General features: G+C 38.0%; 1 protein-coding gene across 1 annotated transcript in view; it reads right to left on the bottom strand.

The window, feature by feature from the left end:
- The window catches only part of LOC150077613 (uncharacterized), a 278,408-nt gene that overhangs the window by 116,197 nt on the left and 134,629 nt on the right, over positions 1–27,582 (bottom strand). The window contains exons 9-10 of the mRNA XM_090385960.1: positions 24,831–24,977; positions 2,462–2,575 (exon numbers count right to left, since the gene is read on the bottom strand). Coding sequence (XP_090242086.1) covers positions 2,462–2,575; positions 24,831–24,977 — 261 coding nt within the window. The remainder of the gene's footprint in view (positions 1–2,461; positions 2,576–24,830; positions 24,978–27,582) is intronic.

The raw sequence follows: 27,582 nt of genomic DNA, 5'->3' as shown, positions 1-27,582 counted from the left end.
TGCTAACCAATCTCCATCTTCTCCCACCCTACTATCCCTTTATCCACAGCAGTAACTTGCACTTAATGATACATTGTTCCAGTTTTACAGCAGTCTTTTATATGCAACAGTATCAAAAGCGCCCTTTCTGAAATCTAATTATATGATATAAGAATTATTTTTTTCATCATAGTATCCAATCAGGTTGGTTAGGCAAGACCACCCATTAACAAATACATTCTGTGACTGCAGTATTCAAATTGAGAAAAAACAGTTGTAGAACAGATGTGTGGAAATTTGACTTTAGCCAGAGAGTAGTTAATTGCTGGAACAAACTTCCATTTGTCGTTGTGGAAGTTGATAGCTAATAAATTCAAGGAAGAAATGGACAAACGTTTGGAACGAATGCGTGGATGAAATGGGAAGTTTTTTTTTTTTTTTTGGCTGATGCTGTATAAGCTTGTTTTCCTGCATCATATGTCTTTGCTAATGCATAATGTGATTTGGTAGGCTCTCAAGTGGTGCAAAATTGCTACTTTGCTCCTTTTAGCTCTTGGCTAATTAATGTTTCTGTCATGGTTTCCAGCCCCATCATGGGAAGGTGGAGCAGGGCTTGGTGTGACCAAGTGAACATGAGCAAGGGTCAGTACTTAAACTATGAAAAGTATTATATCGTTTCTTTAAACTGCACCATGAAATTGATATTTTTATGACAGAAAAAGGAAAACCAATAAAACAGCTATCAAATACAGAGTGGCTGTTTGATCTTGGGTTTCTTACAGACATTTCTATCCATTTAAATGCTCTTAATTTAAAACTACAAGGGAAAGGAAAATTGGTCTCCGATTTGTATGGTGACATCAAATCATTTCAGAATAAGTTATTATTTAAATCCCAAATTGAGCGAGACAATTTGGTTCACTTTGAATGTTGTACTAAGCTAAAAAAGAAAGACATAATTTCCAAAGAATCATTGCCTCTCATTATTACAATTACTTTTTGACAAGTTTGAAATTCGATTTGCTGATATAAGATCCCATGAAAAAGACAAGCTTGTTTGAGAACCCATTTACTTCTATGGCTGAAAACTATAATCCCCACTTGCAGCTTGAAATTATTGATCTTCAAGCCAAAACATGGTTCAAAAATAAGTATATGGACTGCAAATATAAACTACTTGAATTCTACAAGGCTCTCCCATCTGAAGATTTTCCATTAATAAAAGAAAATGCCCTGAAAATGGAAACTTTGTTCGGATCAACATATGTTTGCGAGCAAGTTTTTTCATGCATGAAATCAAATAAATATTTAAAATGAAACAGAATAATATATGAGCATCTTGATTCTATATTGAGAATTGGCGTCACAAATTTTCAACCAAATTTTGAACAGTTATCTAAAAATATCCAGCCTCAATCATCTCATTAAACGTTAAGTTTTGTTCAGTGAATGTTATTGTGTGTTGTACTTAATAAAATTTTCGATTTTAGGTGTGTCATTATATTTATTTATTCACCTTAATATCGAAAAGCAGTGATCTTTTCAGGTTATAAATTTTCTAAAGCAATCATTTAAAAACGTATTGATTTAAAAAAAAAAACAAAAGTATTTTTTTAAAAATAATTTTGTGAGTCATATTTTTATAATTTTAATAAAATATAAAAATAAATCGCTGACTTAGATCTGATGCACATAAAAGTGTTGGAAATTTGCATTTTTTATATACAGCCTGAAAATAAAAAAAACGGTAACATGGAAATAGAAACTTACTTTTACATGTAACAAGGCATGGGGAATGTAACACCCTAATTTTCCTTTGAAACACTCAGTGTGGCCTGCAAAACAAATGAAACTTTGAACACAGAACCTGTAGAGAAAAAGGTTGGACCCAACTGGTTTATGCCAATAAAACATGCTGGTATGACTGTTTTATATTGTCCTGGTTTAAAGCAAAATTTGTTATTTGATCATTGCTTCATTGCAAAACTGTGACCCAAAATGTTAATTCTGCTAACAAAATTGGTTGTTACTTGCAACCTAGCAGCTTACTGGACAATCTCTGCACCATCATCTGTTGGAGGGAGTTGAACTACAAAATAACACTTTTATTTTCAAACTCATCAAATATGACTGTAACAGCGCCAGTACAGGAACTTCATTGGCACACCTTGAACATTGATGCACATTTTTTAAAAGTAAACATTATGACCTGCTCAGTACTTCAAGAAAGGGAACTTAGCATATATTTCAGACAGTAAAATCATACTTCCCCATAAACATTAAAATACCATGGCTTCTAATGTAATGGGATAGGAGAAGTCAGCAAATAAGATACGAGTCTTTATATACATAAATACCCATTTAACTAAGTTGTAAAAAAAAAAAAAAAAAAAAAAAAAAGTAAAGCGCGCGCGCGCACGCGCGCGCACGCACGCACGCACGCACGCACGCACACACAATCCCAAACCAAAATTTAATTTACTTCTCTTTTTCCATAATCGTCCCCAATGATATTCGCATTCCTCTCTTGTAACATATGTTCCTTTGTGTGTCACTCGATACTTCTTTTGACAACGACAGCATGTTCTTTCAAGTGCTGTAAATACACAAATTATATTTTAAGTTTTATGGTTTAAAATTTCATACTTTTATAGTACAATTAACTAATACCAGATTAAAAGAATAATAATTTTTTTATAAAATACAAAATGACTTTTAAAAAGACTATTTTCTAACTATTGAGTTTTTCTGGAAGGTAGCAGGAAAGTTGCAAAGCGCTCCCTCCAAGTGAACAAAAATTAGCCAACCGATGATGTGCAAACAGAAAAAAAGGGGGTATAATGATGCAACCACAAGGGAATGTTCCCGGAAGAATCTAAGAATGTGGAATTTTTAAATCTGGATTTAATGAAGAGAAAAGGAAGAGTGCAAAAGGAATTAATGCTAATAGTAGTAGTAGTGATATGTGATGCAAGAAAGCAAATGTATGAGCTTATGCAGCATCAGCCAAAAAAAAAAAATCACACCATTCCCTCCAAATGCCTGTCCAGTTCCTCCTTAAATTTATTCAACCTATCAACTTCCACAACGACAGATGGAAGTTTGTTCCAGCAATTAACCACCCGCTGGCTAAAGGCAAATTTCCGCACATCTATTCTACATCTGTCTTTTCTTAATTTGAATTTATGCCCCCTTAGGTTCATAATCTGAACAAGTGGAAGGATCCCATCAGAATTCAGCGTGCTCAACCCATTCAAGGCCTTATATACCTCAATCAGATCACCGCGCAGGTGCCTAGTCTCCAGCCACTGCAATTTGCAGAACTTAAGCCTCTCTTGGTAAGAGGATCCCTTCATTCCCCTCACCAATCTTGTTGCCCTTCTCTGTACACGCTCAAGTAAATCTACATCCTTCCTAAAATGAGGCCTCCAGACCTGTACGCAGTACTCAAGGCGTGGTCTGACCATTGCCTTATACAGAGGGATAATCATATTTTTATAATAATAATGCTATTATTATAAAAATACTTCTCCTTTATGAGATTTTTCCTGGCCCATGACAGGTACTAGGAACTCTCTTACTGCTCTATAGGTGTTCAAAATTGCTGCTTATTGGAGTTCTCAGTACAGACTGTGAGTAGAGGTCTCTCGTATGGCAGGAAGCTCGTACTTGTAATATGGTAAACTTTTTTTAATCAGCTGGTAGTTTTGTGCTAGCTTCTGATGTATTATCTGCCACCTGGTTGTGTCTGTGAGTGTACTCTCTCTGGATCATTACCCTGCATCCTGCATCGCAGGATGCAGGGTAATGATCAGCCATAAAAAAAAAGCATAGCATCAGCCATAAAAAAAAAAAAAAAAAAAAAAAACCCTTCTCATTTCGCCCATCCACTCGCTCCAAACGTTTCTCTAGTTCTACCTGCAATCAATTTAAGCAAACAACTACAACAACAGACGGAAGATTGTTTCAGAAATCAACCACCTGCTGGATATAGACACTTCCGCACATCTGTCCTACTTTCCTCAATTTGAATTTATGCCCTCTCAGGCAATTATTCTGAGCGAGAGGAAGAATCCCATCAGCATTAAGCATGCTCAAGCCATTTAAGACTTTATACACCTCAATCAGATCACCTCACAGGTGCCTAGTCTCCAGACACTGTAACTTGTAAAACTTAAGTCTTTCTTCATAAGAGCAACCCTTTGTTTCATTCACTAATCGTGTTGCCCTTCTCTATTATTCCAGCAGCATTACATCCTTCTTAAAATGAGGCCTGACCATTTCCTTACAAGGGGATAATTACCTCCTTTTCCCCGCTAGAAAAATTCCTGTATATCATTGACAAGACACCATGAGCTACTCTTGTAGACCATCTACACTGCTCAGAAAACTTCATATATGACTGCATAATTACCCTAGGTCCTTTTCATTCTCTACCACCCTGAATGTAGTACCACAAAGTTGATACGTTACTCTGGGGTTACTGTTACCCATATACAGTACTTTACATTTGTCAATGTTAAACTTCAGTTGCCACCTCTCAGCCCATATGCTCAACTTTTCTAGATCCTGTTGCAGCAGGGTAGTTAACAACTACACTGCTGCAAGTTAGTGTCATTAACAACCCTGCCAACCTTCATATCATCTGCAAACTTAGACATTATACCTGATATACCATTATCAATATCATTAATAAATACAGAAAACAACAATGGGCCAAACACTGAACCCTGCGGGACTCCAATTTGTGCAACAGTATCAAAAGCCTTTAAGATCCAAATACAGTCAGGTATGCTACAAGAAACGATACATACTACAATGAATAGTATTAATCAATAAAATCAGGATGCTACAATGAACACAGATGCTACACAAACGTGAGGAATCCTATTGGCAGACTTAGCATGTGCGTGTGCATGACGTGTTGATTAGAGCACTTCCATCTCTAATTTCCCCACTTTGATTAGAGCATCAGTTATCATCGTTATTGTTTGTAAGGTTGAGTTATCTGCTTATTTGCCCTTTAGCAGTGAACGTATTTTTTAAAATTATTCTGCTATATAATTTTAGCCATGAGCCGGCAAAAAAGAGTGAGAAAGCTAATTAAATTAGAGATTAAGAAAGAAATAATTTCCATTAGAAATTGGAAAAAGTGTAGGAGATCTAAGTGCTGAATATGGTATGGTTAAATCAACAATCAGTACAATTTTAAAAAACATGGAAGAAATAAAAAGTGCGCAGATCGCAAAGAGAATTTCTAGGTTAAGCAGTTCACTTTGTAATATCATGGAAAAGATGGAAACTCTTCTATTAGTGTGGATTAATGAAAAATAAATGGCAGGTGATAGTGTCAGTGAGGCAATTATTTGTGAAAAGGCCAAACAATTGTTTGAGGAACTTGGTGCTAATCATCCTAGTACAAGTACTGGTTCTGTGAAGGAGTTTTTTGGCACCGAGAGGTGGTTTAAGTGGTTCAGATTTAGGAAAAGGAATGGATTACACAGTGTTGTGAGGCATGGTGAGGCTGCCAGTGTAAATAGGGATGCTGCTGAGCAACATCATGAGAAATTTAAGAAAATAATTAAGGATAGATGGCTTTCTTTCGCAGCAGGTGTTTAACTGCGATTAAACTGGATTTTTCTGGAAGAGAATGCCATGCAGAACATATACCACAAAGGAGGAGACCACCTTGCCTGGTCATAAGGCAATGAAAGACTGGCTTACATTGCTCTTTGTGCCAATGCTTAAGGTGACTGCAAGGTCAAACCACCTCATGTACCATTCGGAGAACCGTTTTTCCTGATGTTTTTTAAAAAAAACATCAGGAAAAACTGCCTTGGAGTTTTGTGGCATTCCAACCACAAGGCTTGAGTGACCAGGAGTCTTTTCTCCGACTAGGTGACTGAAGTGTTTGGCCCCACTGTCCATGACTGCCTTAGGGGGAAGGATCTTCCATTGAAGGCTCTTTTGGTCATGGACAATGCTCCAGTCCACCCTCCTAATTTGAGGGAAGAATTACCAGATGAGTTTTGTTTTATCAAGGTTCACTTCTTGCTACATAATACGACGCCTCTCCTCCAGCCTATGGACCAGCAGGTGATCGCAAATTTTAAAAAACTCTACCCTAAGGCACTGTTCAGGAAATGTTTTGAGGCCATTTCTTCCAGTGATGTAACTGTGAAGGTGTTTTGGAAGGGTCACTTCAATATAGCAGATGTTGTTTTATTAATTGGATTGGAAAAGTGCAAATGTATCTCCCATACATAAGGGTGGCTCTAAAAGTGAAGTTGGAAATTATCGACCTGTCAGTCTGACTTCAGTAGTAGGGAAAATCATGGAGGCAATGATCAAGGGTGGAATTCAGGATCATTTGGATCGAATTGAAATTCTCAAGGATACTCAGCATGGTTTTGTAAAGGGAAAATCATGTTTAACAAATCTGGTTCGCTATTTCGAAAGGGTCACTCACGAGCTGGATTTAGGGAATAATTTCGACACTGTTTATAAAGATTTCAGCAAAGCTTTTGACTCAGTCCCACATGAGCAGTTGCTTTATAAGCTGGAACAGGTTGGAATCACTGGGAAAATCCTTAGATGGATAGAAGGATGGCTTCAGGGCAGGAGGCAGAGGGTTGTGATAAATGGCTATTCCTCAGATTGGGTTGATGTAAGAAGTGGGGTTCCCCAAGGATCAGTATTAGGACCACTGTTGTTTTTAATTTTCATAAACGACATTGATGAAGGGATAGAGGGCGTGATGTCTAAATTTGCAGATGATGTTAAAATTGGTAGAGTTAATGATCACTGTCAAGCTGAGCTTCTTCAGAGAGACCTAGATAGACTTCAGGAATGGTCAGAAAAATGGCAGCTGTGCTTTAATCCAACAAAGTGTAAGGAATTACACCTGGGAAACAGTAATCCCAAAATAACTTATTCACTTGGTGGAGTTCAACTAAACCCAGTACTGGAGGAAAGGGACTTGGGTGTTACGATACGGTCAGACATGAAATTCTCTGAGCATTGTAAACAGGTTGCAAGGAAGGCCAATGGTGTCCTATCGATGATCTATCGAAGTTTTGCAAGTAGAGATAGGGATGTGATAATCCCATTATATAAGGCTTATGTTAGACCACACTTGGAATACTGTGTTCAAGTATGGAGACCGCACCTAAAGAATGACATCGAGCTTCTTGAAAAGGTGCAAAGACGGGCAACTCGCCTGGTGAGATCGGCAAAAGGGCGTCCTTATGAAGAAAGACTTCGAATATGTGGGTTGCAGAGTTTGGAAACTAGACACCTTAGAGGAGATTTGATTGAGGTGTTTAAGGCTCTGAGAGGCATCAGTAAAATGAATGAGGACGAAATTTTCAAAATCATAATAAATGATGCTAGAACTAGGGGACATAAATTCAAGTTACGGGGGTGGGGAAATGTTTAGATTGGACTGCAGGAAGTTTTATTTTAGCCAGCGAGTTATAAATTACTGGAATAAGTTGCCTTCATGGGTGGTAGAGGCCGACAGTTTGGGGAAATTCAAAGGTCATCTGGATAGTACTTTCAGGTAATGGAAGTGCATAGGATGATAGGTTTAATTTCCTTTTTTTTTATTAATTATTATTATTTAGTTATTTATTTATTTATTTTTATTTTTATTTATTTTTTTTTTTGGTTGGTGCAGCATAAGCCATAGGCTTTCTTGCACCATGCGGCCGTTACTAATTCTAATACTAATTGTGGTTGTTTGGAAGGAGGTTTCTGTTAGGTGACTGAATTCGACTTGGAGGCCATTGTGGCCTGACGCTGTGGCTCCAAGGGATTTTGAAGGCATTCAACATCTGTTGTGCAGGAAATTGTGTGTCTGGGCAGTTCCATAGGCCTGGAGATCAATGAGGAGGACATGGGTGAATTGGAGGAGGATCACAGGAAGGAGCAAGCAGGCTTCAGAATGAAGAGGCAGAGGCACTGAAGAAGAGAAAAGCTTTTGGGGATGTGAACAAGGAAAAAAAAGGCACAGCATTCCAGCTGAGGACCTTAAAGAGGTGTTCTCTTGCTGGAATAAACTACCCAAACTTATAAAATATTATCACCCGGATATTGCCGCTGTGGAAATGGTCTTAATAATTTTAATGACACCTTGATGGCCCACTTTTGGAGGTTCCAAAAATCCAGGATAAAGCAGTCAAGCCTGGATTCATTCTTCAAAAAAGAAGACAAATACCCTCCAACAGGACAGTAACCCACGATGAGTAGGAACGATGACTCCTCTCCTTTCACCTCTATGCGATTTTTTATGATTTTTATTAGGGGAAGTTTCTTTATATTTTCACTGGTGGAATATTGTTTATGCTTTTCAAATTATGTGCAGTGTATAAAAGTTAAATTAATTTTATATTATTTTTATAACTTATATTTTTCATTTTGTACTATATTTTTCTTGTTTCAATTGTATTGGATGGTAACTCTGCTCTAGACTGCTGGCCTGGATGTTGTTGTGGTGATGTTTTATGGCGCAAGGGCTACTTAGGCCATATTGCGCCTCCCAAATTAATTGAGTTACTTATAACTGCATGGTGAGCAGTTAGAAACGGTCATATATTTTTATTTGTTTTATATAGAAAAATAATTCACAGAGATTTGCTTCTTTACCTATTATGCTATTCAGAGAGAGAGGTTGCTGTAGATCTGAAATGAAACTAAAACATTGTCGGGCATTGTTGAACAAGTTACATTCAAGGAGTATGTTTCACTGTAAGTGGTTGAGAGCAGTGTGCACACTATGGAGGATCGTTTCCTGTAAGCAGATAGAGATGTGTGACTTATATGAGTTGTGGCTAAGATTACTTCTTCTTTTCTATTTTTTACGAAGGCTAGAAGTCCATAATTGTGGTTCAGGATTTATTTGGAATAGCGTGTTATGCTGGCCTGGAACGGCTTACCCCTAAATACATATATTTCAATGTGTGCTAGAATGAACAGATGTTATAACGAACGAGGTTCTAGAACCAATTATGTTCGTTCTAGCATACCCCTACTGTATATGATATCAAAATTACTCTTTGCATCTAGTTCCTTTGTGACCACGTCATAGTATCCAATCAAATTGGTCAGACAACGCTTCATCTTAACAAACCCATGCTGTGTCTGAGCTATAACTGAATTCTTGTCTAGATGATCCTGCAGTGCTTCTTTAACCAGTGCCTACATCAATTTCCTAGGAACAGAAGTAGTAGTAGTAATAATACCATGTGATGCAAGAAAGCAAGCATATGAGCTTATGCAGCATCAGCCAAAAAAATAAAAAAAATTTTTACACAACCATTCCCTCTAAATGTTTGTCCAGTTCCTCCTTAAATTTATTTAACCTTTCAACTTCTGCAACGGCAGATGGAAGTTTGTCCCAGCAATTAACCACCCGCTGGCTAAAGGCAAATTTCCACACTTCTATTCTACATCTATCTTTCCTCAATTTGAATTTATACCCCCTTAGGTTCGCAATCTGAACAAGTGGAAGAATCCCATCAGAATTCAGCATGCTCAACCCATTCAAGGCCTTATACACCTCAATCAGATCACCTCGCAGGTGCCTAGTCTCCAGCAGCTGCAATTTGCAGAACTTAAGCCTCTCTTGGTAAGAGGATCCCCCTTCATTCCCCTCACCAATCTTGTTGCCTTTCTCTGTACCCGCTCAAGCAAATCTACATCCTTCCTAAAATGAGGCCTCCAGCCCTGTATGCAGTACTCAAAGTTAGTTAGTTATTTGGTTTTTAGGAGCATTAGCAACTAAGGCCATATTGCTCGGGGATATGCGGTGGTCATTTCCTGACCTTTCCGCATCTTCCGTATTTGGTGGTGACGGGCTCGAACCCCGGTCTAATCAAGAAGCGTGTGCTACGCACTGCTGCTCCTTCCCACCTGGCTACGGAGGCGCCTGCAGTACTCAAAGCATGGCCTGATCATTGCCTTATACAGAGGGACAATCACCTCCTTTTCCCTGCTAGCAAAATTTCTGTATATAATTGACAAAACCTCATGACTTGCCCTGGCAACCTGTCTACATTGCTCAGAAAACTTCATACCTGACTGCACAATTACTCCCAAGTCTTTTTCATTTTCTACCACCTTAAGTGTAGTACCACATGGTTGGTACTTTCCTCTGGGGTTACTTCCACACATATGTAGTACTTTGCATTTCTCAACTTTAAACTCCAGTTGCCACTTCTCAGGCCATCTTCCCAAATTTTCTAGATCCTGTTGCAGTAGCATACCGCCATTACTGTCATTAACAACCCTGCCACTCTTTGCATCATCCGCAAACTTTGACATTAAGTCTGATATACCTTCATCAATATCATTGATAAATATACAAAACAACAGTGGACCCAACACCGAACCCTGTGGGACTCCACTAATAACATTAGTCCATGACGAGCAGCGCCCATTGATTACCACCCTTTGTCTTCTCCCACTCAACCATCCTTTTATCCATTGTAGCAACTTACCCTTAATACCATTCTCCTCCAATTTGTACAGTAGTCTTCCATGGGCAACAGTGTCAAAAGCTTTCATGAAATCCAAGTATATGATATTAAAATTATTTTTTGCATCCAGTTCCTTTGTAACCACATCATAATATCGAATGTAATTACAGACCTGTTAGTTAAACTAAAAGGTCTGTAATTGCTTGTGTCATCCTTTGATCCTCCTTTGTGAATTGGGGTCACATTTGCACTTCTCCAGTCCATGGGTACCTCCCCTGAGTTCAAGGAAGCTCTGATAATTATGGCTAATGGTTTGCTTACTTCCTTCGCTGTCTCCTTTAATGTAACTGGATAGATCCCATCCACCCCAGGTGCCTTAATTATGTTCATCTTCAACAATTTCTCCTCCACTTTGTTCTCAGTTATTACAAAATCATCTAGCTCACTGCCAGAGTTTAATTCACCTCTGGCAATCCCCCGTCTGAACAACTCGTCATGTGTGAATGCAGATGCAAAATACTCATTTAGTTTGTTAGCTACCTGAGCAGGATCATCAACAATTGAACCATCGATATCAAGTGGACCAATCTGATTCATCCCCTTCCTTCCAGAGTTTACATAAGTAAAGAACTCTGTAGTGTTTTCCTTTGCATCCTTTTCCAAAGATTTCTTTGGTAAAGTATGCAAAGTGTCTGCAACTTGGCAGAATTGCAGACACTTTCAAATTTAACCCTAATTCACGGCTTTTTTTCAACAGTGACCTGTACTTGTTAAGTAATTCTGCCGGTCTCCTACTCTTAATATCATTAGCGCCAACGTGTACAACTATATCACCTTTTGGCTCAGTCCCAGTACAGCTTGTGGATTGGGGTCTCTAGTACTGCCTGGGGTTTGTACTTGTAGTATGACAGACTTTCTGTGATCAACTGGCATTTCCTCGCTAGCTTCTGATGTATTACCCTGGCTACTTCGCCGTGTCTACGAGTGTACTCCATCTGGGAATCACCTTGCATCCCACAGTGATGTGCTGGATCGTTTCTGAGGCCAAGTGGCATTGTCGACATGTGTCATCTGACACTCCAAGCTCCTTGGCAATGTATTTTCTAGAGTTTTGGATGGCAAGCATGTCCTTCAGTCTTGAGGAAGACCGTGCGGCTCGTGACCCATGCACCGGAAGCAGTTTTATTTATGTGATCTTGATGGAGGTCATCGTAGTGTCTTCCATGGATTGTGTTCTTTTCCCATCTTTTTAGTTTTGTTTGTGCAGTCTGGGTGGAAGGGGACTCCTCGCTTAAGTAGAGTGGGGTATACTGGTTGTCTATCTTCCTTATGGCCTGTCAGAATGTTGTTGCTGCGTGTTTCTGGAATCCTTTAGGTTAACTATAGATGTTTTCTGTTTCTCAATGAGGTCTATCAGACCCCTTTTTCAGTCTCTCCATGGCTGAATTCGGATGGTGTTGGCAGCTCATGGTCGTCATTGTCCTCTTTCTTACGATATCCTCCAGCTCAGTGTTAGTCCAATCTGACCCCGAAGGATATGTTAGCACTAGTTGTTTATGGCTTAACTGTGTTCCCTCCATTCAGCTTTGTTTTCAGCAGGACTTGATTTCCTTGTGCTCTAACTGCTGAGCCTGCATCATCCCTAGGTATTTGTAGGTATCTACCTCTGCCACAGCTTTGATCTCTTTACCAGTTTGTAGTTGGTAGTTTCGGCCAACTAATTTTTCCTGGTGCAATCCGTGGTTCTTGCATTTGTCTAGACCAAATTCCACCCTGATATCATTGCTTTGGTCCTTGAGGTTGTCACAGACATTCTCTCAGATATGCCAGACAAGCTGTACTTGCTACCTGGGAGTCTAAAACGCTGATGGAACTGATATTCGGGTGACACTCAAGTCAAGTGGACCCAATTTCGGCGAAGTCCGGACGGTCTGTGACAGCCAAATCCTCTGTTTGCACCTTCACGATGGTGGGACTGTTTAGTAATCCTGGGTATAACCTCCATGCACAAGTACATGGTGGGTGACCACCCAGGTGTTAACCAATGTAAGCAGGAGTCGAGGTGTGGCGCCCACACCACATGGAGGAACACCGACCCTCTATGTTACCAGGCAGTACTAGGTGGTAGATGACTCTCATCAACCGGTGAAATACCACCACTTTGCTTATTGGAGGCTTGAAGTGGTGGAACCCATGTTTAGTCTCTAGAGCTAAGTTCCGGTCAACCCTTCTCTATCTCTTCCATTATGCAGTATGATTGATGACTTTTGAGGTTATGATGAACGTCGTGGCGAGATCCAATATTCCTTACATTTCGAGGGTACAGCTCTAAAACGGTGTTCGCAGGCTGGCTGCTAGTTAGTACACCGGACCGAACCTATTCGTAACTCTCTAGGAGGCTTCCGGATCAGCTAGTGTATAATCTTGCTACCTCTAGTCTGCCAGATAGTGACTGGAGGGAGTCCGAGTAGTGTGTATGTGGGGAGCATTGTCGAGGCCACGCCATATCCAAAAATTTCATTACTTCATACAGCATGTCCCATCCACTTTTTCTTACCATTTGAATACACCATGAATTGTCAAACTAATAGAGCAAGCTTATCTGCGAGAAGATCTAAAACTCCCAAGCACTTCCTAATTCATTTCACAAATATACGTGGTCTCAATTCTAATCTGAACGATGTCCATTTCCACTTGCAGTCTGCCAAACCCGATGTACTTTTTTTGACAGAATCTCAGTTATCGGTTGATTCAACTACTGCTCATCTCAGATGCCCCAGACTTGGCAATTTGGAATCTCCTCTCTTTGATCTTATCTGGCTTAAAATCTCTCTACCTCATTGTGTCAAATTCATCTGTTGTCTCTACCATTCTCCCAACTCCACTAATCACTTGGAGCTCTTTGACTTCCTCTCGTTGCAACTTGACTTTCTCCAGTCCAACTTTCCTAACAGTGAGGTAATTTTCCTTGGTGATTTTAATGTTCACAACTCCAGCTGGCTTCCGTTTTCTAGTCACACCGACCCAGCAGGTCGAGATGCTGAGGCTTTTGCAATTACTAATGACCTAGCACAGATTGTTCATTTACCTACAAGAATACCGGACAATCCGAATCATGCAGCCAATACGCTTGATCTTTTTCTCACAAACAACCCTTCTAAGTACACGGTCGAAGTGAGAGGTCCTTTAGGCACTTCAGATCACAACTTGGTGATTGTCTCTTCTCCAATGGAACCTTTATCTCATGGCTATTCCCAACCTCGTGTTGTTTGGCATTACAAGAATGCAAAATGGGATGACCTGCAAGACTTCTTTTCTTCTTTTCCTTTGTTGGATTGCTGTTTCAAAACTTCTGATGTCAACGTTTGCTCAGATCGTGTCAGTGAAATTATTCTTGCAGGAATGGAAACCTTTATCCCACACTCCACTTTAAAATCTCGTCCTTTATCTAAACCTTGGTTTTCCAATAAATGTGCTAAGGCTGTTCAAGAGAAGAATGTTGCATATCGTAATTGGCTTGTTTCTAAATCTTCAGTGTCATTTTTTGCCTACACCACAGTGTCATTTTTTGCCTACACCAAAGCTCGCAACAATTGTAAAGCAGTTATTAATCAGTCAAAACTAGAGTTTGAACAGGCTAAGAGTAGAAAACTTTCTTCTTGCCCTAATGGTAGCCGAGCATTCTGGTCTCTTGCCAAAGCTGTTGACCACAACTTTTGCCCATCTCTGCTCCCACCTCTGTCCAAACCAGATGGTCCTGTTGTCACTTCAGCCAAGGATAAAGCTGATCTGCTAGCATCCCATTTTTCTTCCAGCTCATGTATTAGTGATCTTGGTAAAAGATCACTAATACCTCCCACCATTCCGAACACGCTCCATTCAATGCCTCCTGTGGTCTTCCGTCAAAAGAATATCAGAAGGATTTTGATGAATCTTGATACTAAGAAAGCTCCAGGTCCTGATGGTATTTTTCCACTTGTTCTCAAAACCTGTGCTCCTGAACTTACCCCTATTCTTTGCCGCCCTTTTTCATTTTCTTATTCCAAAGGTGTTTTTCCTTCTGCTTGGAAATTTGCTCATATCCAGCCAGTTCCTAAAAAGGGTGACAAATCCCTCCCATCCAATTATCGTCCCATTGCAATTACTTCTACTCTTTCTAAAGTAATGGAGAAATCAATTAATCGCCAACTCTTAAACTACCTAGAAACCTTCCATCTGATCAACGATCACCAGTATGGATTCCGTCAGTGTCGATCCACTGGTGATATTCTTGCTTATGTTACCCATTTATGGACTAATTCAATGGAAAGGTTCGGTGAAACACAAGTAGTTGCTCTTGATATCTCAAAGGCTTTTGATCGTGTTTGGCATAAAGGTCTTCTAAACAAGCTTCCATCTTATGGTTTGCCAACTGTTTTTAGTAATTGGTTATCCAGTTTTCTCTCTGAACGCTCACTGAGGGTGATGGTAGATGGCTCTCTGTCTTCTAACTTCTCCTCTAATGACAGTATCCCCCAAGGTTCAGTTCTTTCCCCCACTTTTTTCCTCTTGTATATTAATGACCTTCTTCCACTGACTGGAAATCCTATCCATAGGTTTACCGATGATAGCACATTGCATTCTACTTTCCATTTTGAGAAACCTTGTCCTACTCAATCAGCTTCAACTTCTCGAAAATCTGCTACCAATTCCTTAAATGCCGATCTTCAGGTAATTCTCCAGTGGGGCAAAAAGAACTTAGTTGATTTCAACCCTTCTAAAACTCAATCTTGTCTTATATCTCACAAAAAGGATTCTTCTGCTCCTATGCTTATCTTTAGTGACACTCCGATTTCTAAGCAAAATGATATATCTCTTTTGGGGATTACCCTGACTTCTAATCTCTCTTGGCACAAGCACATTACAAATATTGCTTCCTCTGCATCTAAAAAACTTGGTTTTCTCTTTCGCTCTCAGTGTTACTTTTCTTCCAAACAGCTGCTCACTCTGTATAAATTGCAAATCCGCCCTGCCATGGAATATTGTTCCCACATCTGGGGTGGTGCCCCCAAAATCTCTCTCAGGCTTCTTGATTCCATTCAGAAGAGGGCAGTTAGGTTAATTAATGATTCATCTCTAACAGAGTCTCTCCACTCGCTTTCTCATAGACGTACTGTTTCTGCTGCATGCCTCTTCTACAGGTACTTCCATGGGCACTGTTCTTCTGAATTGGCTTCTATAATTCCCGCTCTCTCTTTCAAAACAGTCCTAACACGTGCCGCCACCAGCCAACATCCATTTACTGTCCAACTTCAAACCCACAGAACCGACTTTTCATCTTCCTCATTTATTCATTCAACTGCTGTTTTCTGGAATAACCTTCCTTCATACGTATTTCCTGAAAATTACAATCTACAGAAGTTCAAGTCCAATGTCAACAAATATCTTCTTTCGTCTTCTCAACCTCCAACCCAAGCACGGTACTAAGTACTATAGGTTATAATACCTCTTGTGTTTGGGGTTCACATAAAAAAAAAAAAAAAATTGCTGAATTCTTCGGTGATCGGAGCAGCTGCTGGATTTCCTTTTCAGGTGCCACATAGAGCTTGGTGTCATCCATGTACATCAGGTGGGTGAGGGTGTACAGGTTCTTCCTTCCTTCTATGAGGTTATATCCATATTTGCTGCTATTAAGCATGGCAGGTTGAGTGCTAAACAGAACCACAGTGAGCTTAGGGCATCTCCCTGAAAGATTCCTCTCCTAATGAGAATAAGTCTGGTTGTGATGTTCTTGCCCTTCATGGTACTGCTCCATTTCAGCATCATTACTTCTAGGAGAATAATGTTTAACTAATCTGGTTAGCTATTTTGACAGGGTCAACCATTTTCAAGATTTATTATTATTATTAGTAGTGAGAAATGATGCAAGGAAGCAAACTCATAAAGCAGGAGGGAAAAAAAATCCCTATGTAGTATATTTACAGAAGAAAATCTCTTTAACTCAATGCGAAATTATGGTAGTGAAGTTGAAAAAAATGTAATTAATGATGTTGAAATTTTGCATGTTTGTTTATTTAATGAAAAAAATTTGAGCCTACAGGCCAGTAAGGCTCCTGGGGTTGATGGCATTTACCCTATGATCTTAAGGGAGGTGGCAAGTGAGTGCATTGAACCATTAAGGCTAATTCTGAGAGCATCACTGAACTCAGGAGAGATTCCGTTGGATTGGAAAAGTAACTCCAATACTTAAGGGCAGCTCTAAGAGTGAAGTGGGAAATTATAGGCCGGTTAGTCTAAAAATCATGGAGACTATGCTCATGGATGGAATTCAGGATCACTTAGATAGAAATGGAATTCTGAAGGATACTCAGCATGGTTTTGTAAAGGGAAAAATCATGTTTAACTAATCTGATTACCTATTTTGACAGAGTCACTCAAGAGCTGGACTTAAAGAATAATTTCGACATTACTTATTTGGATTTCACCAAAGCATTTGACTCAGTCCCACATGAGCGATTACTCTATAAGCTGGAACAGGTTGAAATCACAGGGAAAATCCTTAGATGGATAGCTGGATGCAGAGGGTTGTGATATATGGTTATTCCTCAGATTGGGTTGATGTAAGAAGCTTTTTTTTTTTTTTTTTTTGGTAGTTGTTGGCGCATAGGCTTCTGTGGCCATAATGCACCTCCCAAAGTTTTTGCAATACTTTGATCCAAGCCAGAGGCGGGAATCGAAGCCGCGACCTTTGGGTTGCCAGGCAGGCACTTTACCCACCCGGCTAGCCCGGTTGACTGATCTAAGAAGTAGGGTTCCCCAAGGATCAGGACCACTGTTCTTTTTGATTTTCATAACTGACATGAAAATTTGCAGATGATGTAAAGATTGGTAGAGTAGTTAATGATTGCCGCCAAACAGAGCTTCTTCGGAATGACCTAGATAGATTTCAGGGATTGTTAGAAAAATGGCAGCTATGCTTTAATCCAGCAAAGTATAAGGTATTGCACCTGGGGAACAGTAACCCCAAAATAACTTATATGCTTGGTGGAGTTGAACTAAAGCCGGTAGTGAAAGAAAGGAACTTTGGTATTATGATACCATCAAATATGAAATTCTCCGAGCATTGTAGGCAGGTTGCAAGGAAGGCCCATGGTGTCCTATCGATGATTTATCGAACAATCGCTAGTAGAGATAAGGATGTCATAATCCCATTATATAAGGCTATTGTAAGACCACACTTGGAATACTGTGTTCAAGTATGGAGACCATACCTAAAGAAAGACATTCTTCTTGAAAGGGTCCAAAGATGGGTAACTCACCTGGTGAGATCAACAAAAAAGCATCCATATGAGGAAAGACTTCAAATATGTGGGTTGCAGAGCTTGGAAATTAGGCACCTTAGAGAAGACTTGATTGAGGTGTTTAAGACTCTGAGAAGCATAAGTAAAATGAACAAGAACAAAATTTTCACTATTATAAATGATTCTAGAACAAGGGGCCATAATTTAAAGTTACGGATGTGTGTGTGGGGGGGGAGATGTGTAGACTGGATTGCAAGTTTTATTTTAGCCAGTGAGTTATAAATTACTGGAATAAGTTACCTACATGGGTGGTAGAGGCTGACAGTTTGGAGAAATTCAAAGGTCAGCTGGATAATTACCTAAGGGAGGAGGGAAATGCATAGGTTGCCCATTTCCTTTTCTCTTATTAATTATTATTATTATTTTAAATTGTTTTTTATTTTCTTATTATTTTATTATTATTTATTTATTTTTGGCTGGTGCAGCATAAGCCATAGGCTTTTTTGCACCATGTGGCCATTACTATTATTAATACTATTACTAATGGTTACTCCTATGGTTACTAAATACTATTAGTAACCATAGAAGAAATTACATATATGTTTTATATTTCAGTTGTCATTAAAATACAAGAATGAAATAAGTAAATACACTATAAAAGATGGCATACTACAAGATCACATGCCTTGAATTTCACATTGGAAGTACGTGCAGTGAAGTGAAAACAATTTATTTTATATACTTTTAATTTTAACAACAATTAGTAATCAATTAGTAATTAATTAGTAACAAGAGAATTATTTACTTTTCAATCTATTAATCACAAAAAAAAAAAAAAAAAAGAAATAAAAATATAATAACACCTGAAATGTCATGCACTAAGTTATATTAACTAATTTGTTATTAGTTTATCAGTCTCACTGAACAAAAATGTTCTAACAAAAAAAAAAAAAAAAAAAAATGTAAGTACAATTTCTACCTGTGAATAAAAACATCTATTTACAACAGAAGAAAAGTCATTAGTGGTTAATGCAGAGGCAAATAAAAACTAGTTGGGTACATGCATCATGTAAAAAACATCATTTGGAACACTGTCAAGGGCAATTCATATTGTAAATATGGGTATGGAAGAAAGGAACACAAAAGTAATTGATAAAAAAAAAAAAACACCTTTTAAAAGATGTAGTAAAGGAATTAAGGATCATCTTCTGTTTGATTGTGTCAAACAGAAGCAGGACTTAAGGTACCATTGTTGTTTGGTTTTTAGGAGCATTAGCAACTAAGGCAATATTGCTCAGGGGATATGTGGTGATCATTCCCTGACCTTTCCGCATCCTCCGTATTTGGTCGTCACGGGTTTGAATCCCAGTCTAATCAAGAAGTGTGTGCTACACACTGCTGCTCCTGTCCACCTGGCTACGGAGGCGCCTCAGGTGCCATTGTAAAGCTGATCTGGATGTGAGAGTGAATTATGGTTCTGTGCTGTGACAGTTTCTGGTTCCTCTGTAAGTTTATGTGAAGTTTATGTGAGACTGGGAAGTCTATGTGAAGGGAGTCCCTATGCTCTTTCCAGATGTCAGATATTGCTGGGATTATTTGACTGGATGTGGCTGATTGCTAGGCTTGTCATGTCCATCATGAATGTGGTAGTATTTTCTACTGGGGGGGGGAACAGAGGAGGGTTTCTTGTGGCTATGGGTGCTGGCACATTAGACCTGGCCTTCTACAGCACCTGCTTCAACTAACAGAGGACACTCCCAGGACAGAGAACCATAGATCATAATCATGTTTGGATTACAGCTCAATTCCAGAAAATGCCAGTCAGAGACCACAAATCTCTAATGTCACTAGTTCAGATCATCAGCTGAAATGTGATGCACTGCACATCATCCCAAGGCCTTCTTTCCCCCGCTGTGAAAGATCATAACAGTTTTTCTTTCTCCCCAATATTTTTACTGTATTAGCTTAATTCTGTGTTTACTTTATTTTTGCTTTACCTTTGTCTGCATGCATCAACAAAATTTTTTCTTACTGCATTTTATTCTATATTGTCTATTGGCAGCTCTTCTGTAATCCTCTAGAAATAGTGGCAGTCATACAACAAACATGTAACTGCATGCTGAGTGATTCTATCATTCATACTTTTTTTTTTGGTAGTTATTGACGCATCGCTTCTGTGGCCATAATGCACCTCCCAAGGTTTTTGCAGTACTTTGATCCAAGCCCGAGGCGGGATTCGAACCCATGACCTTTGGGTTGCCAGGTAGGCACTTTGCCCACCCAGCTAGCCCGGTCGGCCCATTCATACCTAATATGTTACCTGCATGTTAGAATTCTTCAACTCTTTTGTCCAGATTAGTTGTAGTTGATATATAAAGCACAAGAGTTAAAGCAATTTTTAATTTTTTTTTCTTTTTTCATTTTATTGTGACAATAACATTTCCCTTGCTAAATATGGATATAACAGTGAAAGTGATCTGCCCAATGGCAGATCATTTTGCCTTTAGACTTTCACAGAAGGTAAACATGTCAATGGGGTAGGAGATATCACTCTGCCCTATCAATAGTTGCTGAGTGAGATACTTGTGGTTGGTAATAAATTTAAATACTTAATACAGTGTTTGTTACACTAAATATGAATTTGAATATAAAGTTCAGAATGTAATAAAATCAATCTGTGTTTGGAAATAAACAATGAGAACATATTTTAAAGTAGCAGACATGAGACTGATAGTCATCCTGCCCGATAAATAGTTATTTAGTGGCCAATTCGTAAATGCCTAATGTAAATGCATTAAACAATTCACACCTGAAGACATTTCAAAACTTATACTTGAACTTGCACAAAACTGCAAGGCTAATATATTTTTTAATGTTTCTTACTCTGGGATGCCTCTTCTAAATAACTTCTATGAACTTGAAGGCCCCAGTCTATATAAATCAAATAAAACTATAGCCAACTGTATGCTACTCCTTACAAGAACACATTAACTTAAGTGCACCTAACAACACACACTGATAATCTGAATGAGTATTTTGCATCTACATTCACACGAGGAGTTATTAAGGGAGGAAATTGCCAGAAGTTTGACAAACAAACACAGGGTGCTTAATGATTTTGTAATAACTGAGAATAAAGTGGTGGAGAAATTGTTCAAGTTAAACACAAGAAAGGCACCTGGGATGGATGGGATCTATCCAGTTATATTAAAGGAGGCGACAAAGGAAGTAAGCAAACCCATAGCCATAATTATGAGAGCATCTTTGGACTCGGGGAAAGTCTCCATGGACTGGAGGTGTGCAAATGTATCCCCAATTCACAAAGGGGAATCTAAGGGTGACACGAGTAATTACTTACCAGTTAGTTTAACTTCTGTTCCGGAGAAAATAATGGATTCACTGGTTAAAGATGCATTGCTGGATTATCTAATCAAGACTGCAGTAATAATTCAGACATAGCACGGGGAAAGTCTTGTCTAACAAATTTGATTGGATACTATGATGTGATCACAAAGGAACTGGATGCAAAAAATAATTTTGATATCATATACTTGGATTTCAGGAAAGCTTTTGACACTGTTGCGCTATGGAAGACAAATTGGAGCAGTATGGTATTAAGGGTAAGTTGCTACAATGGATAAAAGAGTGGTCGAGTGGGAGAAGACAGAGAGTGGTAATCAATGGACGCTGCCTTTCATGGACTAATGTTATTAGTGGAGTCCCCAAGGGCTCAGTATTGGGCGCACTGTTGTTTTGTATATTTATCAATAATACTGATGAAGGTATATCAGGCAATGTCGAAGTTTGCAGATGATACAAAGTTTGGCAGGGTTGTTAATGACAGTGTGCTACTACTACTACAGGATCTAGAAAATTTTGACAGATGGGCTGAGAAGTGGCAACTGAAGTTTAACATTGACAAATGCAAAGTACTGCAAATGGGTAGACGTAATCCCAGAGAAACGTTCCAACTGTGTTGTACTACACTTAGGACGGTAGAAAATGAAAAAGATCTGGGAGTAATTGTGCAGTCACATGAAGTTTTCTGAGAAATGCAGACAGGCTGCCAAAACAGGTCATGGGGTATTGTCAATGATATACAGGAATTTTGCTAGTAGGGAAAAGGAGGTGATTATCCCTTTGTATAAGGCAATGATCAGGCATGCCTTGAGCACTGCATACAGGTCTGTAGGCTTCATTTTAGGAAGGATGTAGAGTTGCTTGAGCATGTACAGAGAAGGGCAACAAGACTGGTGAGCGGAACAAAGGGGTCCTCTTACCAAGAAAGGGTTAAGTTTTGGACTAGGCACCTGCAAGGCGTTCTGATTGAGGTGTAGCAGGTCTCAAATGGGTCGAGCATGCTGAATTCTGATGGGATTCTTCCGCTTTCTCATATTATGAACCTGAGGCAGCATAAATTCAAATTGAGGAAAGATAGTTGTAGAATAGATGTGTAGAAATTTGACTATAGCCAGCAGGTGGTAATTGCTGGAACAAACTTTTTGAGGGAATGGATGTGTGAAATTGTTTTTATTTTTGGCTGATGCTACATAAGTTCATATACTTGCTTCACATGCTGCCATCACTACACACACACACACACACACACACAGTGAAAAAAACTGAACCCTTTCACTGTGTCTGACATGTTTGCTGCCACTTACACATGTAAGTGTCAAAACTGCACCAGTTAATGTGCCATTGACAAAAACATGAAGTCATTCATGAAGGAGTAAGTAAAAAAGTTCTGTAAATGTAAAGGCATACGAAATTAATAACAGCTTGATATTGGCACAATAATTTAACTCATTGCAACTTGCAGCAACCCTTAGCTTTTGTTTATCATACAGTATAAACTTGGTACACAGTTTTGTTCTTTGTTTTTTTGAGGTTAGTTTATGTACATGGAATAAATATAATAAAATCTTGAGGTTTGTTCTGATTTACAATTCATCCCAAAAGTAAGCATTTGCATTTAGTTAGAATTCTAGACTTCCCCTCCCCCAACCATTATTTATTTTTAGGTAGATATTAAAAAAAGTTGCTTCTCAACATTTTGAAAATCACAGCACATTGAATGCACCCTCTCAAATACACGTTTGCTATGCTCCTTCACAGCAAATGTGTTAATCCCTTCTAGTAAGCAGACACTCAAACAGGGAGTAACAAGGGGATTCTAAGGAGAGAATGCATATACCAACATGTTCACCTAATGATAAAAGGAATTTTTTAGAAATAAACAAGGAGTTACCTTTTGTATTCCAGTGAGGAATTTTTTATTCAGTCAGTAGGATTTCTTCTTTACCAAACCTACTTATGCGAATAAATGATGAAATGATACGTTGAAACAAAATTACATAATTTAAAATAATTTTTAAAACTCATAATGTGTTCCTCACTATTGACACACGGACAGTCCAACACCCCAGGATCACAGCGGTGAACCCCCAGCCCGATCCCAGAAATATTAAACCCCCATGCAACCACTAAATAAGTGGGGAACTTTTCTCAAACTGTAAAATCATTTCCTGAAATGTTAGTAAACAAAAATATTACTACTTAAATATTTTGAAATATAAGCAGCTAATAATGAGTTTAGAAGCCAAAAAAAAATAGTGACAATTTCTATGTTATATTATCATAGAGTAGCTGTCTTCATACCATACATTCCTTTTATCTACAAAAATGAGAGCTTACATATGCTCAATTTTGCCTATGTTCTATTAATATTTTAGAAATAAAAAACAAGGAGTTATCTTTAATTCAGTCAGTAGAATTTCTTCTTTACCAAATCTCCTTATATGAATAAATTACGAAATGATACATTGAAACAAAATTACATAGCTTAAAACAATTTAAAACTCAATGTGTTCCTCAGTATTGACACACAGACAGTTCAACACTCCAGGATCACAGCGGTGAACCCCAACCCGATCCCAGAAATATGAAACCCCCCATGCAACCTCTAGTGAAGGAAGACATTTTGTCATAAAACACGAATTTGGAATACGAATAAAATACTATTAAAATGAGATATAAGTATGATAAAACAATGAAATTAAAAATTCCTCACTGGAATACGAATAAATTTCATATTCCAGTGAGGAATACGAAAAAAGGTCGTTAGTTTTATTCCACCCTGTGAATATGACACTAGTCGAAGTTTTAGTCCACCTAAGGAAGGAATTCTTTCCTCCCTTAAAATGCAATAAAACAATGAATAAATTGTTTTATCGCATTTTAATAGTATTTTGTTTGTATTCCAGTGAGGAATTTTTTAATTTCATTGTTTTATTGTACTTATATTTCATTTTAATAGTATTTTATTCGTATTCCAAATTGGCGTTTTATGGTTGGGGTTCACCGCTGTGATCCTGGAGTGTTGAACTGTCCGTGTGTCAATACTGAGGAACATATTGAGTTTTAAACTGTTTTAAGCTATGTAATTTTGTTTCAATGTATCATTTCGTAATTTATTCATATAAGGAGATTTGGTAAAGAAGAAATTCTACTGACTGAATTAAAGGTAACTCCTTGTTTTTTATTTCTAAAATATTAATAGAACATAGGCAAAATTGAGCATATGTAAGCTCTCATTTTTGTAGATAAAAGGAATGTAGGGTATGAAGACAGCTACTCCATGATAATATAACATAGAAATTGTCACTATTTTTTTGGCTTCTAAACTCATTATTAGCTGCTTATATTTCAAAATATTTAAGTAGTAATATTTTTGTTTACTAACATTTCAGGAAATGATTTTACAGTTTGAGAAAAGTTCCCCACTTATTTACTAAATTTACCCAGTTTATAGTCTTATGGGCAATTTGAAAAAAAATGTCCAAGGCTGAACATGCCCATTGTGGATATTATGCCATTTTCATCTACTATTCTAGTAACAGAATGTTATCCAACCTGTACGTCCAATATTTTTTCATATAATGAAATTAGATATAGTATATTTATTCCATTAAGACTAGATACCATCATTTTCTAGCAAATCAATATAATATTACTGTGATATTGTGCATATAAATGCTAAAAGGCAAAGATAATTATGGAATGTTAAGTACATAAGGAAAATAATACTTACAAGATGAATCATCTTGCTTTTTGTTGTATATACCCACAATCACTGCCTTTCCAGGCCTTTCAGGATCAGGTTGAGGAAAACCATTTTCCACTAATTCCCCAGGTGATAAAATATAGTTCTTCAGCAGGTGCTCATAAAATTTTGATCCTAAACACAGTGATGATTATATTTTAAGCATGTTATTAAGCAAAATTCCAAACTTAGAGCAGTATCAGTAAAATACAGACTTAGAGGCTTAAGGAAATAAAATTAAAACAAAGTATATATGTATTTAATTTAAACATAAAAATGCAATATTTTAATTTTGTTATATCACATTATCAAGAACTAATTAAATTCTTTGTTTATAGATTAACCTACCTTTATAATTACAATTGATAATTTAGCAATATAATGTCTATTGTCATTAAGAAAAGATGCAACACTATTGTATACCTAAACTGATTCATGTAATGGACTGATAATGGTGAGCTACTTGTAGGACATGGGAGTAATTTTATCAGTTAGTGATAGCCTAGTGGGAAAAAAACTTGCAAGAAAAGAGTGGGGGGTACACTAAAGAGCAGTATATTTTTTGGGTGAAAAGTTTTTTAAAACCAAACTAGCAGTTTTGTTGCAGTGCAGCATAAGTTTCACTATAGTGCAGGCATATTAGTAAACTGAGGAACTAAACATATCAACAAGGAAGTGCAAAAGACGGAAATGTAGGATACTATCCCATCCCTATTTTGATGGAGAAAATTCTACTGAAAATATCAAGTATGAAAAGACATATGAAATTAAACCTGAAATATTGAGGGCAGGATAAAATATACTGTCAGTGTCACAGTGCATTCAGAGAATTTCTGATGGACAAGTGCCAGAAAACTGGAGCAAGACATTAATTGCCCCAATGTATAAAAATGGAAATAAAGCTTAATGCAAAATGTACAGAAGAATTTCACTTGTAGAGCCAGTTAAATTTAGGAATTATTCAAGGAGGGGAATGCCAGAAGTTTATCAAACTCTAACAGGGAGCTAAGTGATTTTGTGCCATGTAATTTGGGTTTAACTGAGAGCAAAGTGGAGGAGAAATTCTTGAAGTTAAATATACAAAAAGGCATCTGGGGTGGACGGGTTCTATCCAGTTATATTAAAGGAGGCAGCAAAGGAAGTAAGCAAACCCTTAGCCATAATTACGAGAGCTTCCTTGGACTCAGGGCAGGTCCCCATGGACTGGAAGTGTGCAAATGTATTACCAATTCACAAAGGGGATTCAAAAGGTGACAAAAGTAACTATAGACCTGTTAGTTTAACTTGTATTCCAGAGAAAATAATGGAATCACTGGTTAAAGAAGCATTGTAGGATCATCTAGACAAGACTGCAGTAAGAGTTAAGACACAGTATGGGTTTGTTAAAGGGCGGTATTGTCTGCCCAATTTGATTGGATTCTATTTTGATGTGGTCACAAAGGAACTGAATACCAAAAATAATTTTTATATCATATACTTGGACTTCAGGAAACCTTTTGATACTGCTGCACATGGAAGACTGCTGTGCAAATTGGAGAGGTATGGCATTAAGGCAGTGGTTTTCAATTGGAGTGATGCAGCACCTTACAATGCCGCAACACCATTCCAGGGGTGCCATGTAATTTGGGTTTAAGTTATTTAAACTTATTTTTTTTTTTAATTTATGTTTATTCCATTATAAAAAGGTGCACAGTATCTTTTTAATTTTGTGGTGATCTATAATTGATGTTTACGGACTACCTCTATATAAAGAACAAAATTATATACTGAATATATATAATTTGTATTATGAAATGTAATTTTTATAATTATATTATTGCAATAACTATCATATAACATATATAATTTTAATATTATATATATATATATATATATATATACACACACACACAAACACACACACATATATATATATACACACATACAGAGAGACAATCGGATCTAACAGGCAGAAAACTGAGTAAGGGTGCCGCAAAACAAAAATTACTTAGGGATGCAGTTATTAAAAAAAAGGTTGAAAACCACTCCATTAAGGGTAAGTTGCTACAATGGATAAAGGGATGGCTGAGTGGGAGATGACAGACAGTGGTAATCAAGGGACACTGCTGTTCATGGGCAAATGTTATTAGTGGAGTTCCCCAGGGTTCGGTGTTGGGCCCATTCTTGTTTTGTATATTTATTAATGATATTGATGAAGTTATATCAAGTTTAACGTCCAAGTTTGCAGATGATACAAAGGTTGGCAGGGTTGTTAATGACAGTAAACACAGTATGCTACTCCAACTGGATCTAGATAAGTTGGGCAAATGGGCTGAGAAGTGGCAACTGAAGTAAAGTACTGCATATGGGTACCAATAAACGAACAGAAACGTACCAACTGTGTGGTACTACACTCAGGGAAGTGGAAAGTGAAAAAGACTTGGGGGTAATTGTGCAGTCAAATATGAAGTTCGCTGAGCAGTGCAGAGGGGCTGCCAGGGCAGGTCATGGAGCCTTGTCAATGATATATAGGAATTTTGCTAGCAGGGACTATGCCGTTATACAAGGCAAAGGTCAGGCCACACCTAGAGTACTGTGGAGGTCTCATTTTAGGAAAGATGTTGAGTTGCTAGAACGAGTACAAAGAAGGGCAACAAGATTGGTGAGGGGAATAAAGGGGTGCTCTTACCAAGAAAGGCTTAAGTTCTGCAAATTGCAGCATCTGGAGAGTAGGCACCTGCAAGGTGATCTGATTGAGGTG

This window comes from Mastigoproctus giganteus, chromosome 12 (assembly GCF_048544385.1).
Source record: "Mastigoproctus giganteus isolate SK-2022 chromosome 12, ASM4854438v1, whole genome shotgun sequence".
Taxonomy (NCBI): Eukaryota; Metazoa; Arthropoda; class Arachnida; order Uropygi; family Thelyphonidae; genus Mastigoproctus; species Mastigoproctus giganteus.
This window is presented reverse-complemented; position numbering and strand designations above follow the sequence as displayed.